Source organism: Perca flavescens, chromosome 19, assembly GCF_004354835.1.
Source record: "Perca flavescens isolate YP-PL-M2 chromosome 19, PFLA_1.0, whole genome shotgun sequence".
NCBI classification, from domain to species: Eukaryota; Metazoa; Chordata; class Actinopteri; order Perciformes; family Percidae; genus Perca; species Perca flavescens.
The window spans coordinates 30,107,323-30,127,778 of record NC_041349.1 but is presented as its reverse complement, the minus strand read 5'-3'; the positions used below and the strand labels follow the sequence as shown (position 1 = coordinate 30,127,778).

The window sequence follows — 20,456 nt, the reverse complement described above, 5'->3', positions numbered from 1 at the left end:
CAGTGTAAGGTGTTGGTCCATCACGAGCCTCCAGAACAGCATCACTGCTTCTTCTCATTGGTGTTCATTTGAGCAGGTTAAGTCTAAGGAAAAATTACAATTTACATTGCATATTTGCATTTACATTTCATATTGTCCACTTTAAAATTTAATGTCAAATGGAAATTTCATTTAAATTTTCAATTGTTATAAAATTGCACTATAATATAGCAATAGAATGCCCATACAAGTATGTGAAAATGAAAATGTAAATGGGATTATTGCATTTTATTAAAATTATTATTCAAAAAACACACATTTGTGGAAAATTAGAATGCTATTGTGGAATTTCATTTTTAAATTTACATTATCATTTTAATTAAGTCCCCTATAGGCTTCTATAATTTAGTGAGCCCTTATATTAGCATTATCAAACCTTCAACAGTATAACAAATCATAAAGCCAGTAGCATAATTTGTTTAAATAAGATGTTATTACAGCATTGTAGGTTCTGTGTGTCTTAGACTTCTTTTGCAAGGCCAAGAAAAAAAAGTTGTATACAAAACAATACAAAAAACCCTAAAACGGGCCAAAAAGAGATAAAAGAGAAGAATACAGACAATTACCAGTGGAGTTATGTAATTTACAATAGTTTTATGTTTTGCCAGATTTATCAGCTTCCTCAATTTATTGTCTTTCTCCCAAGTAGCTAAAGCAGACACATACAAGCTTTCTTTCTCCATCTGTGTTCTGGCATTTGAGATTAGTGATGTTCAAATGAAGTTTCATGAACCATTAGTTGTATTTGTTGGTCCAACTAGATGTGGCTCTAGGTTTTAAGAAAAAGGCTCAAGGAATGGCAATTCAGTGTGCTTTCAACCTTTTGTTGACCAGAGATCGCCATCTGTCGTGCTCAGAAAATAAAGAAAATGCTTCACAAGACTTTCATTTGGACGTCACTAGTAATGATTGCAAAATGGACTTCGTATGTTTCCATTATAAAGAAACAATGCAGGACATATAGCACCCTCTGCTGGCAGTCAGTAGAAAGTGTCTATTGCATATCTACTTTAACCTCCTTAAACTGTACAGTTTGTGTTTATTCACTTTTCCTGGACCTCATATGTCAGCCAACGATTACATTTACCTCAGCATGTGCTTCATGGGCCAGCAGCATCATTCTCAGAGTCTCCTTGTCATCTTCCCTGATGGGGAGAGCGTGAAGAAGCTTTGGATTAATTTCTGATCGATTACATTTTGTATCCGCAAGGAATAAAGTCACACAAACTTTGAGAATGGCAAAAGCAAATTTTTTCATGACTGTAATTAATGGTGCCAAAGGAAATTGTAAGCTAATTTGGGAAAATATAAACAAACTTCTTGGTAAAAGTAAGCACAATGCTGATAAAGACCTTGAACTCAAATTTGCTAATGATTTGGTATCAGAACCTCTCAGCCTAGCAACTAAATTGAATGAGTATTTTCAAAGTACCATTGATGAAATTGAACAACTGTTTTCTAACTCGTGTGATTCCCAACAAAACAGTGGCAACATAGACCCCCATATAGATGCCTTAACTCAAAATTCAAAGTTTAACATTCAAATAATTACAGAAAATGATGTAGAAAACATAATCTCAAAATTGAGAAGTTCTAAAGCAAGGGATGTGTTTGGATTTGATACCAATTTTCTGAAGCATTATAAATATTGTATCTTGGTGCCTGTGACCCATCTTATTAATTTATCAATCACGCAGGCAGTCGTCCCTTTGAGCTGGAAGGTGGCAAATGTCATACCAATATATAAGTCGGGTGAAAAATTAGATCCTGCTAATTATCGACCTATTAGCATACTCCCTATCTTCTCAAAGATAGTAGAAAAGTGGGTCGCTAACTCTATTATTGCCCATCTTAATGATTCCATTCCGGGTTTGCACCCAATGCAATTCGGATTTTGTTGTCTTCACTCAACTGAAACGGCTGTCTGTGTTTTTGTTGAGAAGGTGAAGTCTTATTTAGACAAAAGCAGTTATGTTGCAGCAGTTTTTATTGACTTTAAGCGTGCGTTTGATACTGTGAATCAACCTTAAGCTCTTGTCTAGACTGTTAACATTTAACTTTAGTAATCAAACTGTTAAATGGATACAGTCTTATCTATCAGATAGAAAGCAGTGCGTGCAAATCAAGAATAGTAGGTCACCCTATCTTCACTATACGCAAGGTGTCCCTCAGGGATCAATTTTAGGTCCATTGCTTTTCTCACTATATGTAAATAACTTGCCCAATGTTTGCAAAAATGTGGACGTGATTATGTATGCAGATGATACGGTAATTTTTACACAGGCAAAAAGTGCTGGTGATGCAGTCCATCAACTTTCATTGGCCTTAAATGACTTACAAACATGGCTGAATGAATCATGCCTGTGCCTTAATGTTAAAAAGACTGTATCAATGTTTTTTAGTAAACCTAAAACAACCGTGGCCGCAGTAAAAGTTCTGTCATATCAGGGAGTGCGATTCTGGAATAGCATTCCACTGTCAGTGAGGGAAAGCACAAGTCTTTCTATTTTTAAGAGTCATTTAAAAGTGTGGTTGAGGGACATACAGACTTGTGATCATGTTTAGTTAATCATTATATATCAGACTTAAAACAGAGTTAGTGTTATAAAAAGGGACACAATTATTAGTGTAATATGGGTTGTGCAATAAATGTCAGTATAACATGGGTTGTGCTATAGGGGTCAGTGTAATATGGGTCAGTGCAACATAGAATGGTGTAATATGGATCAGTTTTATATCAGGACAGTTTGTGGTTTGTTCACTATAGTTGATGTTTTCTTGTTTTCTATATGTCCCTTGTTGTCCACTCTTTTTGTTGCTGTTTGTTTAACATGATGTGATCACTGTTCTTGTCCTTGTCCCTTTGTATATAGTATGCATATAGTGTCTTTTTATGTATTCATTAATTTGTGTGTAACACCAACCTGCCAGGGGGTCTGCAGATGGAAATTAGCCTAAGGCTATAATCTGGCATATTTACATTTGTGAAAATGTTCATTAATATGTATTGTCCCCCTTTTCTTTCAAATAAATAAATAAATAAATAAAAGTCCAGAGTTGACATTCCACGAAAGCCGAGGCAAAATAATCCAGTTAATTTATCATCCAAAACCACAGTGCTGGCACGGTTTGAAAATAGATCCTAGTGGCCCACATCGTCTCTGATCCTATTTTATAGTGGGGCCAGGAGTGTCAGATCCTAAATGTTATCATTTCATCACTCAATAAGTCAATACATGTTGAAAACAAAATGACAAACCTGTAGCGTGACTTTAAATGAGGTGGACCACCAATATACTGTATTTATATCATGTATTTGTGTTATTCATATACCTAAGCAGATATATAGAAATTCAAGTGTTAATTAATAATACAATATTTGTCAACAATTATAAGTTCCTTTATTATAAGTTCTATTAAGTTCTTTTATGAAAAAAATGTTATACTATTACACATGTATGGCCTTCATATTCTCTGATGCTTTATTTTTGGACCAGGGCAGTTTGTCTTGTGTTAAATGTAAACTTGTGTCATAAGGGGCAAAAGTGGACTGAAACGTCAGAGTTGCTGAGTTTGATCATTTATTGACTAAAAAAGAAAAGCGCTGGCTGAGAGGGAAATGAAAGGTTCTTTCTGCAGCCTCTGCAGGCAGCACCACAGTCATATGCCAGAGCTGAAGCAGGACAGCATGTTGTTACAGTACATCATGGACTCACAAAATTTATATATACACACACACACACACACACACAAAACTATAACACGGAATACACACATCTTCCAAAGATTAATTCAGTCACTTAGGTTTTAGGCAGAGAAGGCTTTGTTTTTTCTAACACAGGTCACTTTTAGGAAGAGAGTACAGCAGAATGAGACGGACACAAACATGCAGGCAAACTGATCACACACAAAAATGGATATATTCAACACTGAGCGTGCAGCCGGGGAAGACTTTTAGTACGAAACATTAATATGAATGTTAATCTGCGGGGAATATGGAGAAAATGGTTCCAGTCACAGTGCTGCTATGAGGCTGTGGTTCACCGTAACCACCAAATGGTCCTTCCCTTTTCCATGGAAGACATGGGCTGGTTTGGTACCATAACACCGCTGAGGTTTATCAGCACGTTTGCTGGGTTTTGGTAGCCATATTGGCTCAGAAGTAGAAGGGGAATGTAGTTAGAATTGGGTTTTTGAATCACTGTAGTAATGATATAGTCCCTCATTTTGTTATAGCACTCAAAAAGGTTTTACACTCAGCTCCTGGTTGATGTTGTGACCTAGAATTTTAAACATCAGTGTGTAAAGTTTGGATAATCGGAGAACTATTGGGCACTATCACAAAATAAGGAAGTATATCTTTTATGTTTTAACTCAAACTAAAAAAATCCCATGATTCCAAGTTGAAATCTAGGCTGTTTCCTAACTGCTGAAAGGCTTACGTGGAGATACAAGGTTTTTACTCAACAGTGAGACTATGCGCTGCTGGTGCACAGAGGGAACATACAGAATACAGTTTCTGAATAAGCCCACTTCAATACATGTTACCGTGATAGAGGCAGATGTGGGGATGAGTAATGTGTGAAAAGAAGTAATGCCACAGTACACAGTGAAAAGCTACAGGGTTCTTCTGCAGTGGTCGGACCACACAGAGAGCTACGGTAAGGTGGAGGAGGCAGATGTGGTTTAGCGAGGATCGTCAGGAGCAGGGATCTTCTCCAAACTGGGCTCCATGCCCCAGATCTCCCTGGCATACTGGGAAATGGTGCGGTCACTGGAGAATTTACCACAGCCGGCGATGTTATGGATCACCATCTTGGTCCACTCTTTAGGGTCCTGGGAAAGGGGGGGGGGTTTCACATTGTAAAATAACATGGAACTTAATTAATACCGGAGCCGTAGTAGTAGTACTTAGTGTTGTACTGTACAATCTAGAATGGTATAGTACAGTGGTTCTCAAACTTTTTTCAATAATGTACCCTTTTAGAATGGTTTCTTTAAGCAAAGTACCCTCTGACCAGTGATAATCATTTTCGGTAGAACAAAAAAAGTCTATACAAACAGGAACAATACAGCGCTGTCAGCGATAGATTTACTAAACAACAGCCTTTTAACTGAAAAAACATTTAAATGCTAATGAGAAAAAGAGACAAAAACTGTAAAAAGACAAAAACTTGGAAAAATATGGAAGAAGGAAGGAAGGAAAGAATAGCTCAAAATAGTATCAAAAACTTAAAAAACAGTGACATAAGAAGAAAAAAGCATGAAATTTGTAAAAAGTAGAAGGACAGTAGAAGGAAGGAAGGCAAGATTAGGTCCAAAGAAGGAGACACAAATGTCACATTTTTGGTAGAAAAAAAAAAATTATATAAAGAGGAACAATGTTCTGGACAACAGCCCTGTAACTATTAAAATTTTTGTTAAATATCTCACGTACCCCCTGCAGTCCTCCAAAGTACCCCTAGGGGTACACGTACCACCATTTGAGAAACACTGGTATAGTACAACCTGACTCTTACTTGAATATTTAGATAAACCTAGACTACAGCAGAATACAGTGTAGTATAGTAATATATTGTAAAGTACATTATGTTATAAGACAGTACAGTGCAGTAGCATATGATAGAGTAAGTAAGGGATAATGCCGGTCATTATTGGCAATTAGAACTCCGACAAGCTGATGCAGGACGGCCATTATCCTGCTTATTACCCTGCTTATAAACACGACTCCTACAGAGGTTACCTGCCTGCGTCCCTCTGTGAAGAGCACGGCTCTCCAGTGGAAGCCAGGTCACCCCGGTGAGAGAGCTAACCACGGAGCTACCCAACGCTCCGTTTAAACTGTTGCCATTAAGCTCTGTTAGCGATCCCCGTCTCCTCCACCCTCTCTCTCCCTTTGTGATCCACTGATCAGCGGTAATAACTCTGTATGAGCCAATATACAGATTTAAAAACTATTTTACGGCCCATTAACTGACCAGAGTCTATGATCAGAACTCCGTCCATGGCAACAGTCTGTTATACTTGGCAACTGTCTGTTATACAGAAATAACAGACCATATAATTCCTTGATTGGCCAATCAGAATCAAGTATTCAACAAGGCCATCCAATAAAGCAGTGTAATAAACCCATAGAATATTGAATCATATAGTAAAGTACAATATACTGCAGTATATCATCGCATATCTAATATAGAATATGGAAGTAAAGCAGAATTCAACAGAATTTCATAGTGTGTGCAGCAGTTATGACCACAGAAACTCATCGTGCTATGTTAAGGCTCTGACAGACCAACCCGACGGCCAACCTTTCGGACTGACTGCCTCCCCGAGTTGGTCAAAAAAGTGCCTCAGAACACAACGAAACGTTCTGCGCGTGTGTGAGATGGAATAGGTCTCCATAACAGCAGGCAGCGCTAATCTGTATTGTCGCCCAAAAAATGAAAACCGGCAGGTGATTGGACAAACGCGTCACGTGGGTCTGGTTGCTCCCGGATTTTACAACCGGGCATAATGGCAGCTTCGTTCGGAATACGATCTCATATTTTACCAAGATAGTTCACCGAAACGTGTTTCTCAAAACATTTTAAGCGAGATATAGGCCATGCAGTTGCTGAATCTGTCTTCATTTCAGATTAACAAAGCTCAGTTTAAAAGATTTTCGTCAGATTTTGAGAGGCGTATCATTTCCGGGTTAGCGCACCACCAATCAGATTGGTCATTGAGTCCGACTGCCTGCCTTCCGAATGGACTCGAGTCACCGACCTCACCAGACTGTCCGACGGCCGATAATCGCGGTTGGTGTGTCAGCGCCTTTAGACTGGTGGACACCCATCTTGATTCCCTCTGGCTGACATACTGACCTTATAGAGCGCGCTGACCTTCTCTTGACACTGGATGTAGTCTTCATAGTCTGCAAACACCTTGAACCTGCAGCGCAGGCGGACAGATCAGATGGATTAATATATTAATCAATACTAATTCATCTATCATCTTTATTGTTACTATAATTGCCACTGTTCAGTTCATCATACCGACTGCTATAACTATTATGATATTTCTCTATATCTGTATCGGTGTCTATGTGTCCCAACCGGCAGCGGCAGATGGTCGCCCACCAAGAGCCAGGGTCTGTCGGAGGTTTCTGCCTGTTAAAAGCAAGATCTTCCTCGCCGCTGTCTCACCAAATGCTTGCTCTTGGAGGGAATAGTTGGATCTTTGTAAATTATACTGTAGAGTATGGTCTAGACCTACTCTATCTGTAAAGTGTCCTGAGATAACTTGTGGTGTGATTTGACACAAAATAAAATTGAATTACATTAATTTGAGACATTAATATGAGCCAAGCAAACAAGACTGTTTCTTAAATCAGTTTTATATGGATTTACTGAGTGCCACCAGTTTGACTTTAGAGGATGATGATGACTTGCTTTACAGTCTCATTTGGAGTAGGTTCATTCACATTCACTTGACAGTGGATGACAGTGGTACACTGCTGACAGTGTATGACTGTGGACGTAAAGGCAGGCTGTGTGTCAGCACAGACAAAGGGCTGATTCCTGAGTGTCAACAGTGTGCTCTAACCTGTCGTGGTTCATCAGCATGTTGACGAGGTCTTTGAAGAGGTCGGGCTGGCTGGGGCTGAAGAAGCCTCCGGAGATCTGGTCCATCGCCTGCTTCAGCTCGGGGATACGGCGGTAGTACGACGCAGCGTCATAGCTGAGGGCGAAAGACATTCAACAAACATAAGAACGCGCCAAGTGCAGCTTTAATCATTTCTTAAGTATATTTTTCTGTTATATAAGGCTTACCCCTTCTTGTCCAGAGCCTCCACATCGGGCACCCTCATGCCAAAGATGAAGAGGTTCTCCTCCCCAGCTTCCTCTGCCATTTCCACGTTGGCTCCATCCATGGTGCCGATTGTGAGGGCCCCGTTCAGCATGAACTTCATGTTGCCGGTGCCAGAGGCCTCAGTACCGGCAGTGGAGATCTGCTCCGACAGGTCAGATGCAGGGATGACTGCAGACAGGCGATTCAGAAGTTTTTCTCTCTATCCGAGTTCTAATGCAAGTACGAGTACATGGAGTACAGGGCTTGCAAAGTCAAAGCCCTTAAAAAGGTCCCATAAGGTAAAAAAAGTTTGATTTTTGTTTGTTTTTTTATTATAAAGCAGGTCGAGGTGCAATATAAATACTGTGACTGTATCAAAATGCTCAATCCCCAGAGAAATGCACACAGCATGTATTTAAAAACTGTGCCTTTAAAAGAGCAGTCAGGACTTCCGTTCGGTTGTGATGTCATAACTATACTATTTATAGATAGAAAGTGCCACTATAGTGCAGTTACAGTCATTGCCCGGCTGCAATGACGCTGCAGAGACACCAAGAGAGCAGACGCGGAGGACCTGGAAACGCGGATCAATCAGAGCAGACTGGGCGTTTTCGGGAGGGTGGCTTAAGAGACAGGATCTAAAACGGAGCGTATTAGACAGAGAGTGACTACAGGTATATTTAGACAGCTAATGTGTAAACCTTTTTTTTAACATTAAAGCACGTAAACTTGTACTAGTAGAAATCAAAACTACAAGTATGAACCTCAAAAAAAAGCATGATATGGGATCTTTAATGTTAAAAAAAAAAAGCCAACGTTTTCAAATGCTAAATGACTCATTATTGAAAAAGGTTATATTTTCACAGTATCCGTTACCCTTTTCAGCCAGCGTGACCCGATAGTTCTCCAGGTAGATGACTTTGAGGCGATCGCCCACCACAGGGTCATTATTGACGATGTCACCAATTGATGTGATCAGCTTGATGATCATCTTGGCAGTGTGATAACCTGGAGCCGCCTGAAAACACACAGGACATCATCCTGAAAAACACTAAAGAAAAACCAGACTGGAGTACAGCCCATGTGCAGTATAAACCATGTTTTCAGGATGTGGGAGGAGATATAAAGAGCTATCTGTCTGGAATTACTTTTGTTGTTTTGCGGAAAATGTAGCATTTCCAAGTAGGATCTCATCAGTCCAAAATGATAGCTTACTGTCCAAAACACATTTGACAGGTTGGTGTTTAAATTTGAATTCAAACACCTATCTATAATAATCAGTCCACATAAGACTACATTTAGGACTGGAATCACAAAAAAACTCATTTTAGGAGGGCGTTTGATGAACGTGCACATTGTAAAATTATTATTATTGATGCAAAATTGGTACAATAACTATCAATATGGAAAGAGGCAATTAAAGGAATATGCACGACAACTTTCTGTTTAAACTATGGGTTACATAAATATGTGCAAGTTATAGGTTTTGTGTGAAATTGTTCTGGGGAGAATATTCAGGGGGGCAATGAGAGAGAGAGGGGGGGGGGAGAACACATATTTGAGGAATTGCTCTTTATGTATAAATATCTTTCAGGAAAAATGTATTGTAAAACAATGTTGAACGGCATGTTTTTTTCTTTTGATGGAGCTATGCTCGCAGTTTCCTCCTGCTTCCAGTATACTGCTAAACATATACAAAAAACATCTTAGCTCTGTAATGGACGAACAGAAATGTTCTCTAGGAGACACATTCTACAGCGGCAGTGTTCTGTCTCAACATAGAAAAACATGTCCAACACCTTCAATGCCACTCACCTTTCCTCCAATCATGATGGTCCTGGGGGTCCATGAGTTGTTGGGTTCCTTCTTGATTCCTGATTAAAAACAAAACCACTCTGAATCCATATTTATTTTCTAAAAAAGCTGCCGGTAAAAGAAAAAGCACCCACGGTTGTACAGTGTGATGATGTGCAGGCAGTTGAGCAGCTGTCTCTTGTACTCGTGGATCCTCTTCACATGGACATCAAACATGGAGTTGGGGTTGATCTTCATCTTGTACTGCTCTTCAAGGTAGGCAGCAAACTTCATCTTGTTCTCCTAGATGTTCATACAGAGGAATGTGATTACAAACCAACAGAAAAAGAGGGAAATAATCCCCTTTCTTTTGGCATTTTAATGTAAGCTCTCACTTGTTTGACTTTGGCAACATCCTGAATGAAGGAGTCATCGTCCACAAAGTCCAGAAGCTTCTTCAGCTGGTCCAGGTCACGGATGTAGTCCTCACCAATCCTCTAAATAAAAAACGAGAACCATGTCACGTAGCATGTAAGCTGAGAAGTGGATATGCAGTACGAATCATTTCATTCCGAGCTTTGGATGTGCTCCAGTCAGTCAGCTAATATGGTCTATGTAGAAAATGAACAGGGTTTTGTGCTGATGCCTGAAATAGCTCCTCTCACTTGTCTCTATTCAGTCTGTATGGACAAGAACAAACACACCTCTGCGATGACCTCAGCCAGGCCAGGGTTGCACATGACCAGCCAGCGCCTGGGCGTGATGCCGTTGGTCTTGTTCTGAAACTTTTCAGGGTCCGTTTCGTAGAAATCCTTGAACCTGAGGAGGAGAGGGGCAACAATCAGAGACTAGTTAGAATGAGGTTTTCTTTGTTCTTGAGTCATCATGTGAACTACAGATATGGCCGGAGGCTTACACACACACGCACGCACACTAAACTACAGTCCCTTCAGAAAAACGTGATTATGTGATCACATAATTCAATGCATAATCAGCCAAAGTCCGCATATTTATGCGGAGGCCGCATTTTTTCAAATACGCCGCACTTTCGCCACATAAATTGCATCATAAATTGCTGCATATATTGTCAATTTCCGCACAAAATATGCAGGGCTTGCACGATTTCATAATCCCCGCATTTTTGTTTTTCGCTAAAACGTCACATATATCTTAGCAGAAAGTTGAAAATTGTTGCGTTTACTTCACACAAGAGCAGCCATTTTCCCTTGTCGCCATGGGAACGTTATAAAGTGATGAAATTATGCGACGTGAACATCATCGAAAAGCAGGGTGTTGGGGGAATCACTTTTTTCCCTTTTTCATCAAACCGCAGTTTTTGCAAGTTCCCGCAATTTCATCGCATAAAATTGCATAAATATCCCGCATATTCCATTGCATTTTTTAAGAAAACGTGCCGCATAATCAAGGATTTTTGCCCGCAACAATCACAAAAAAAAACTGCATTTTTCTGGAAGGACTGACTAGAAGAGATGAGGGCAACTGGTTTCATTACACAGTGTCTTTGATGATTTCAGAGTGGATGCGGGCCACTCCGTTGACAGCATGAGATCCCACAATGCACAGGTGAGCCATGTTGATTTTCTTGACGTCCCCTTCCTCAATCAGGGACATCCGGCGCAGACGGTCAAGATCTCCAGGGTAAAGCTTGGCGATGCGCTAGAGGGGTGAAGGAAAGAGACATCTCAGTAGCGGTCTGTGTGTGCATGCAGCCAATTATGATTTAAATTTTAGGGCTTTCACTTTCCTAAAGTGTGTTGTCTATCATGACACAAGCCTGCGCGCCCCTCCATCTAAACCCATCGTACGGTTAATAACAAATGACCTTTTGTGTTGTGTGTTTGGTTCAGTTGTGCGCATTCAGCCCCGCTATTGTCAATGACAGCACTCTACAATGTCTCTAAATCTTAGAGCGCTTAATTAACTATTACAGATAACGGTATCATCTAAATACCAAAAGAGCTCATCGATCTATGTTCAGCTCCCCTCATACCTCCAGGTGCCTCCTGTTGATCTCGTAGATGATCTCCAGGTGCCGCGGCAGCAGGTTATTGAAAAGGTCGACGGGCCAGCGCTCCAGGGCTTCAGGCAGGACGGTGTGGTTGGTGTAAGCACAGGTACGAACCACGATGTCCCAGGCCTGCACACAGACTCACATGGTGAGGCAAACAACTGAAACTGTGGCTATGAAATTAGAATATGTGTATTGCCTTTTGACAAATACAGTTAAAACTGTAAATGTGTTGTTTTTAAGATGATCCTTATTAGCACGTTTATTTGCTTACATCCTGTCACAGTATGAATTCAGCTGCTGTGTCATTTTTGTGTCATTGTTACTGCAGTGTTGAAGGATGCAAAGAGACAGAATTGCTACACAAGTGACCACAGGACACATCAGTTAAACTGCAGTAGTTACAGTTTTTGCAGGGTAGGTCCGAGTTCACAGGAGTGTGCGGTCTCTTAGACTCTCTGAAGCATTCTGACGCCTGTGTGTTACCGCACTAAAATAAAAGGTATATGCCATATACCTTCTCCCAGGTGAGTTTCTCGACGTCCACCAGGATCCTCATCAGCTCAGGGATGGCCATAGCAGGATGGGTGTCATTCAGCTGGATGGCCACCTGCAGACCACAGACAGAGATGGTGCTTGCTTTAAAGAGTGAACCTGCAGACCTTCAGCAGAGCACAAACCTCTGCATCCAAGTTGCAATACTGCAGTCTGATTAAAAGAAAATAATATGAATGTCTGGCAGTGAACATGGAAACCAGTTAACACATAACTGAATACATTCCCAGATTAACAGTTATGGTAAAAGACTGCCCTCATCATCTTTGATATGATAAAGATTGTGGCCAATCCCTGCCACCCCGGACCCAAAACGTTTTGAAACCCTCCTCTGGCAGGAGGCTGCAGTCCATCAGGACCAAAACCTCACCCCACAAAAACCGTTTCTTCCCTCATAGTCTCAAAAAGGCCCAGGACTCCCACTGACAGTCTCTTCTAAATCTCATTTCTGACGGCATGATGGATGCCTCACCTTGTCTGGCAGCGTAGAAAGGTCTAGTCGCACAAACTCTGTGGAGCCAAACTTGGAGGCTTTGAATCGACGGACGATGTCTTGAAGAGTTGCTGCTACAACAAAGTACTCCTGCTTCAGACGCAGCTCCTTCCCTTCAAAGAACTGAAGAACAAAGACTATTACAGCTACCGCCTCATCTTTTACAATACCTGTGTTACTGACATTGCTGCACATTTGCAATTTTTATTCTACAAATGCTACGCTGGAGAAATAAATTAACTAGTAGAGTTAAAGCAGTTTTTTTTTTTTTATGGCTACTTTGGGGCAATGGGACTCCACAACAAACCGAAGACAACATCCAAAATATTTCCACGTTTTCCATTCACGTTACCAGATGTCCGCATTTAAATTGTTAAGTACAATATTATAATAGCTGATAGTTATAAAAATACGACCCAAGAGTGGAATAAAGTGGCTTGAGCATCTAAGTAACAATACATCCACTCACATTGTCGTTGGGGTAGAGAACCCTAGAGATGTTCTCAGCCAGATTTCTGTCCAGCACGGCTTGAATGTAGCCACCAACATTAACTGTGGGACATCATTTAGATTGGTATTTAGTAACGGTTGATTTATATACAGTATGTCAATGGTGATCATTTACCAGTACGGATACAATACTCACAGTCTTTGAGGTTAAAGTCACATGGGGCCTTAGCAGACCACAGTCTCATGGTGTTGACGATGTTGTTCCTGTAGCCGGGGACTGGGGTGTCATAGGGAAGAGCCAGAACCACCTGAATCAAAAAATAAATATTAAGTACACTGGTTATTATTCCTTAATTCTCTGTGTGAAGTCATCGGTCAGATTAGACCATTACGCAGTTTGCCCACTGGAGAGCGCTGTAAAATGTCCTGCTCACTACATATCTGGGTCACTATTCATTAACAACCAAATTTAAAAAGGATTCTTTTTTATCTTTTGTTTGTTAAAAAATAAAATATCAGTTTAATGTTCAGTTAGTTAAATGTAAATCCAGTAAAACTTCTGATAATAATTATACAACAATTATTATCATTATACTAATTAAAAAAGGTCCCATAACATGCTTATTTCCAGGTTCATACTTGTATTTTGGGTTTCTACTAGATCAGGAAATTGAACATTTTAAATTAAACAGCTTATTAATTACGTGCGCTTGTTGGCCCGTGTGCGCTGATGCGCTCATCTGTTGACATTTCTGAATACCTCCTACAGTTGCTTAATAAAAGCGGGCTTTCCACACAAACAAACGTACATGTGTCATTAGTATGAGAAAAAAAATTAGATTTTAACTGTTGGGGTCGGGCTTGGACATAAATATCTTAATGCCCGTCGGGCTCGGTTACTGCTCTGTCGGGCTCGGACAAAAAAATGCGGCCCGATACTTTCTACCTATATATTGTATAGATTTTACATCACAACCGTACAGAAGTCCTGACTGCTCGTTTAAAAAGGCACAGTTTCTGAAAACAGGCTGTGGGCATTTCTCTGTGGATTGAGCATTTTGATACTTTCAAAGTATAGTACTTGCTTTATTATCAAAAAGACATGGAAATCTCACTTTTTACAATATGGGTATTGTAATACAATACTTGTATTAAATATGGCTAAACTAGCTATATCTATCTATACTATCTCATTAGTATCAATTCCAACAGTATTGTTTATTCATCAGTTCTAAAGTAAATACGTAATCATTATATGAGAGCTGAATAGCATTGACTGAACACTTTACATAAAAAAAAAAAATACTTCTGGTGCCTGTTCCTACTAACCTGTGTGTCGACCCACTTCACGCCGTCAGCTGTGTGTTCCACTCGTCCGTAGAAGTGGACTGGGCGCATGTACTCAGGGCGAGCCTTCTCCCAAGGGTTACCGTAACGCAGCCAGTCGTCAGCTTCTTCCACCTGTGGAAACATGACGCTGTGTCATTTGATAAGGTACATTATTACAAAACAATTTCTTAGGGTCCTTCCTTCCAACAAAACACCTCTGGTGAACAGGATCAAAGACTTGACAATACTCAGAACTACCATGCACTTTTGGTCACTTGTTCTCACTTTAGTAACTACGTTTTGTTCTTTAATAGGCTAATAATCAGACTGAACTGTAAGCTGATTGTATTATGCCCAAACCAATCAGTAGTGACTAAGCGGTGGTTGTGGTTATCATTCAAAGAAATGTGCTAGGAGCGGTTATTTCTGTATGTCAAGTTACAACATTCACTTCACTTTAGTATGAAGGTCTGGAAATGGAAACCACCATCACCAATATGTGTCCATTTAATTAAATCCAGCCATTTCTTGCAATCAATCCTTGGGTAAAGAGTGTAGCTACATGACTCTATGGTGGGGTCATGTTTGTTTTACCAACTGTCACTGCAATGACAGATTTCAGGGATGTAACGCGGACTCCTTTCTCTGTTGAGAAATATAAAATGTGCATGGAGGATGAAAAGTTCAGCTCAAAACCAAAACCTGTAAAAGTCCAGGTCATGTCTCCAAGAGGAATTGACCACTCAGGCTGGGTGAGGTTAGGTATGCAATAAGGAGCGATGATACATTAGACTTTAAATTAGCTTGTTTTCATTCGATCAACCTACCTGCCAGCCGTCAACAATTTTCTGATTGAAGATGCCAAACTCGTAGCGGATGCCATATCCATAAGCTGCCAGACCCAGAGAGGCCATGGAGTCCAGGAAACAAGCTGAGGGAACAACAGGGAGGGGGGCTCAGTTTGGGACTGTCCGCTGCACTAAACATCACTGTCTGTCAGCAGCCAATCAGGAACTCACCAGCCAGACGACCCAGCCCACCGTTGCCTAGACCAGCATCTTCCTCGATGTCCTGCAGCTCCTCCATGTCCAGGCCCAGCTGAAGGACACATCAACATATACTTACAATGGAACATTGTTATCTCAGGGACCAAGCTGTAAATACAGGCACCTGAAGTGGACTGAAGGCCAATCCTTGTCTTTTCTTTATACGTTATAATGAATCCCAGTTAGTTTATTGGCAAGACCCACCCTACGAAGAAGTCCAATTGGTTGGGGTTATGGATCGACCTTGAGTAGTTAATCTCCAGATAGCCGATTGATGGGACCTGAATTATCCGGTTCCGTTACCTCGCATAAGCATGGGGCGCCTGGCCAATCCTATTGAACGGCAGGTCTTGCCGGGAACTGCAGTGGGTTCCATAATAATGCTTCCTTTATGCATCCAGAAGCCATTGCTGCTACTCCTAGCCATTAAAGGAACAATATCACTCTTACTGATAAAGAGGTTATTTATTTCTGCTTGGGCTTCGACAAATTTATAACAGAGAGTCTGAGTGCAATACTAATTCACCAGAGTAACCTTTAATGTTCTTGACGAGCAGGACTTTGGCTCAGTCCCAATTCAGCCCCTCCACCCTCCCCATGTCCTCTCCACCTCCATAGAGGTCAACAGTGGCCGACAAGTTTTTGAACGGCTCCGGTTCCATCAGTGATTTTCCCCATTCAATATCTCCATTGACTTTTCAGAAAATGCTTATATAAAAGAGTTTGAAGCCTGAAACCAAGCCAACCAGCTAGGAGTTGAGTACACAAAAGAACATTTTTGAAATGGCTAAAAAGGCAAAGGGACAAGACTGTGTACATAAACTATCATGGACTTAAATGGTAGCAGCCGTTTGCAGGTTCTGTTAACATTTTCATGGTAACCGCAAGTTCCATAAATCAGAGACATTGCTGTTACGCTTAGGATTGTGGTGTTGTACTTCTCCACGACATTGCAAATAAAATGCAAAGTTTTTCTTAAAACTAGGTTGATTTCACACAGACTTGTGGCTTCTACAGAGTCATAAACCTTAGTTTTACATCTCGTGGCTCTCTGTAAGTCTACCCTGGATGGTAGAGACATTATGGCTTATAATCAAAATATAAAAATAAAATGGAGAAAATTATTGGATTTTCACTTACGGAACCACACTGTTGATCTTTATTTGCCCTGTTGCATGAAGTTTGCCATATTAAGGACTGTCCAAAGCCTGTTAGTGTGGAGTGGAAGATGCATTCAACCCATCCAACAAGTCTACACCAGTGCTGACTTGTCATTCTGCACTATCCCTAACTGGAAGCACATGCTGGCTAATGGAGGAAACGTCATATTGTACGTTCCATCTTGCTACTTCGTAACAAAATGATTTTGATCTTGCACATGAGCCTTCCTTTTCCTAATACTGTTCCCTGTTCAAGATGGTTTACAAATGACAGAAAGTAAAGCACAATAAAGAAACCACAACTTTGTCCCTGACTAAATGGTCTTATACCCATGGATCAGCCAATAAGGAAAAATCAGTAATCTGATTTTATACAACATGTTGATCATTTCTGGAATGTTCTGCATTTACATACAATGTATAGCCAAAAGTATGTGGACCCCCCGTGCAGATGCTGGCGGGGGCCTCTTAGTTTCAGTTAAGGTAAATATTAAATGCTACAGGATACAATATTGTGTAAACAGTGTTCTTCCAGCTTTGTGTCAACAGTGTGTGTTTGATCATTTCCTGTTTCAACAGACACTGTCCCTGTGCAGCTCCATAAAGAAAAGGGTTTCCCAGTTTGGTGTGGAAGAACTTGACTCGACCCCACTTGTGAACGAATGGGAGCAAATCCCTGCAGCCAGGTTTCAACAGGTGAAAACTGGAACCAGAAATGGGGATGTGTGGTGTTGGGGTGTGTCCAATTACTTTTGGCTATGTAGTTTACTATAATTTTGTATCCCCTCCCTTAATGTGGAGCTGAGTGTGTCAGCTATACAGAGGGACACATAGTGTCATAATCAAGGGCTACTGGTGTGGGTAAAGTCCTCATTCCTCACCTGGTATGTGGCTTCATCGCAGGCATTCTCCAAAGCAAGGTTCACCATAGTGTTCTGCAAAGTCCGGCCCATGTAAAACTCCAGGGAGAGGTAGTAGACACGCTGGCGAAAAACACAGAAACAACCTGTGAATGCTGGCCTTCATTACATTTTCAATTGATATAAAGCTGACTTTATTTAAATATTCCTTCAATGATCTCTATATTATTACGTCTCCATGCAAATCATTTGCAAAAATCTGACAAATATACAGTAGGTTTCATCTACAATTTGACATGATGAAAAATTCACAAAATACTGCACTAAAAGTCACCACAGTTTGTTTTTTTCTCTTCTAAAGATTATATTTTGGGCATTTCAGGCCTTTATTTGGACAGCTTAGAGTTGAAAGGGGAGAGAAAAGGGAAATGACATCCAGCAAAGGGCCACAGGTCGGAGTCGAACCCGCGGGTGCCCGCTCTACCAGGTGAGCTAACCAGGCGCCCATCACCACAGATTTTTCAGGAGGATACTAATAATAAAACACACGTGCCTCGTTTGGTGACCCTAATGGCCCTGCAACATTTTCTCTGGTAGAAGACAACAGCTGCCGTCAACACAGCCGGGCTATTATTACTGCAGCTCTGTGAGGGTTTAAAAAAAAAATTAACATACGTACTGATGATGGCCTACCAAAATTAATAGAGATAATGCTCCAAACTGTATAAGGACATGTGAAACATGACTGACAGCCTCTCTGACATTTCTGATCCTACTGCTAACTGATAGTGGGGGTCGTATAAAGGAAGCAGACATGGAAAAAAAAAAAAAAGAAGGTATGTGCCAAAGTGCCAAAGGCATCCAGGGGTCAGTATAAATAGGAGAGGAGGGCATGTGCATATTTTCCAAAGCTTACCCTGACAAGCTCTTTGTATTTAGCAGTATGCATGTTGATTCATCTGGTGCGATTAATAAGCTTTGGATGTCATTGACACAGTATGTACCCGTTAAAGAAAACAGAGTCATACAGTTTACGTTCACTGACAGAGAGAAAAATAGATTGTCCAAATCAGCTTTTTTTTTACAGTACTAGCGGAGATGTTTAACCTCTTATAGAATAATGCTGCTTTATTATTTTCATGTACACAGAGTCAAAATATTCAAACCCAAGACTCAATGTTTTTATAAAAATATGCAAGCTGTTCCTCCCATATTTGGACTCTTGTCCACTGGAATTTAAAATAAAGTTCTGTGCAGCTGAACCAAGCCTGGCTGCACAACCTGAAGTTGGAACAATGGACCAACCATCACAAGTAAGACGTTTCAAGTGGCATGCATTGTGAATTTTAATCCAGACAGAGGTTGTAGCCTGTAACTACAGGGACAGGGACAGGGACACACACACACACACACACTTTGTGTCCCTCTTTTTTTACATATTTGCAAATTATATATCTGTGCAAAAACTTTTACCCGCGCACAAAAAATATTCCGCAGCTTAACATCATTTCACTAGCTTAAAATATGAATGATGCGTATTTGATTTCTCTGTCAGACCCCTGTGCAGCAGACTGTGTGGGCAAGGCCTAATGCAGCATTGCATGATTTATGATACAGGTGATGGTCCTTTAAATTCTCCATTCAACCTCCTGTTTGAGTAAAACAAGGAAGCTGAGTGCAGGGCATTTTGTAGATGGTTTGAAACGAGGTAGTTTTTGGAAATTGTATGCTATAAGCTTCGTGTGCATCTTTTAATTAACGGTGTGTGGCCATTTTGCGAATACTACATGTTTCAACAACCAGTTGCCAGTGCAGGAGGATACCGGTTATGGGTTGTACGCATTTAAAGCACCGAGGCCGGCATCGTCCTGAATGTCGCGCAGTCGATCAGATCAAGATCACGGAGGCATATTACGTAACAGACAGCTCTGACACAGAGACATGTCAGTGTGCACAGGACTGTCCACACTCTGCTCACACACAAACTCCGTTTCAATGAACTGATATGCATCAAGACAGAGCAGCCGGAACATTACTATAAATGGATATAACAAGCAAAGCAGCAAATTTCGCGCGCGCGCGCGCACACACACACACACACACACACACACACACACGAGAGCATCCCCCTTCCACTGCTCCCCAGCTGTGTGTACGTGCATGACTGCGGCATCAGCTCGCTGCTTACTTTGGGGTCTTTCTCATAATAGTGCTGCTGCGTCCGGATCCAGCGGCCCACTAGGTAGTCCCGGACTGTGTTGGCCAGGGCAAAGTAGTAGTCCCGTTTGGTGGCCACATTTCGGTCTTTAACCAGGGTGAAGTGGAGGTGCCTGTTAAAATTAGTTTTCAGGTCAGTAACGTTTTCCACCCCGGCCAGCCCTCGGACCGAGATCTGCTTCCTCTTGTCCTGGTCCGTCAGCGGCCTGGCCATGCTTACTCCAGTTTGTATCTAGTTTGTACTGAACGTCAAGTTAAATTTCACCCAGCAGCCTGCCCACTCTTCTTCTGACTCTCTCCTCTGAACACAGACAGCCGTTGGGATGTGACGGCCCAGCCTATTATATGTCACGTACTCAGTGTCAATATAGACGGAAGAAAACAAGTTTTTCCGGTCAGCAGTTTCAAAATAAAACCCGGATCTTAGGTCCGCTAACGAGGATGTACGATTTGTAAGTGCGTCACAAGCCTAATTGTAATATATTTGCCATCATAAACAGCAGCAATATGAGTAACGTGTATTTCTGCCCAAGCTGTTACTATTTTCAGCAACAAAAATAAATCTAGAATCTAAGGACTGCTGTTTCCTCGGAAGTATTGGTCAATTCTAGTGTGCAGAGAAAACCGATAACGTTGCTTTTATTTTGAACGTCA

At 41.0% G+C, this 20,456-nt stretch overlaps 1 protein-coding gene across 1 annotated transcript; it reads right to left on the bottom strand.

The window, feature by feature from the left end:
- Window positions 1–3,423: 3,423 nt before the first annotated feature.
- Window positions 3,424–20,016, bottom strand: pygmb (phosphorylase, glycogen, muscle b). The gene is made up of 20 exons (XM_028563781.1): window positions 19,774–20,016; window positions 17,607–17,708; window positions 15,539–15,617; window positions 15,347–15,450; window positions 14,520–14,651; window positions 13,387–13,498; window positions 13,210–13,292; window positions 12,720–12,863; window positions 12,210–12,302; window positions 11,675–11,821; window positions 11,177–11,340; window positions 10,368–10,482; window positions 10,059–10,160; window positions 9,819–9,966; window positions 9,685–9,743; window positions 8,746–8,887; window positions 7,851–8,058; window positions 7,624–7,758; window positions 6,903–6,969; window positions 3,424–4,875 (listed from the first exon to the last, which is right to left on the bottom strand). Exons 1-20 carry the CDS (start codon window positions 20,014–20,016, stop codon window positions 4,726–4,728), a joined length of 2,529 nt encoding a protein of 842 aa, XP_028419582.1. The 3' UTR covers window positions 3,424–4,725.
- Window positions 20,017–20,456: the final 440 nt, after the last annotated feature.

Bases quoted from the DNA above. Each gene is read 5' to 3' on its own strand.
- pygmb (XM_028563781.1), bottom strand. From the start codon at position 20,016: ATGGCCAGGCCGCTGACGGACCAGGACAAGAGGAAGCAGATCTCGGTC. The intron at 9,744-9,818 runs GTGGGTGCTTTT...GTTTTTAATCAG, and splicing joins CATCATCACACTGTACAACC to GAATCAAGAAGGAACCCAAC. The intron at 8,059-8,745 runs GTAACGGATACT...GCCTGTCTGCAG, and splicing joins GGTCACGCTGGCTGAAAAGG to TCATCCCTGCATCTGACCTG.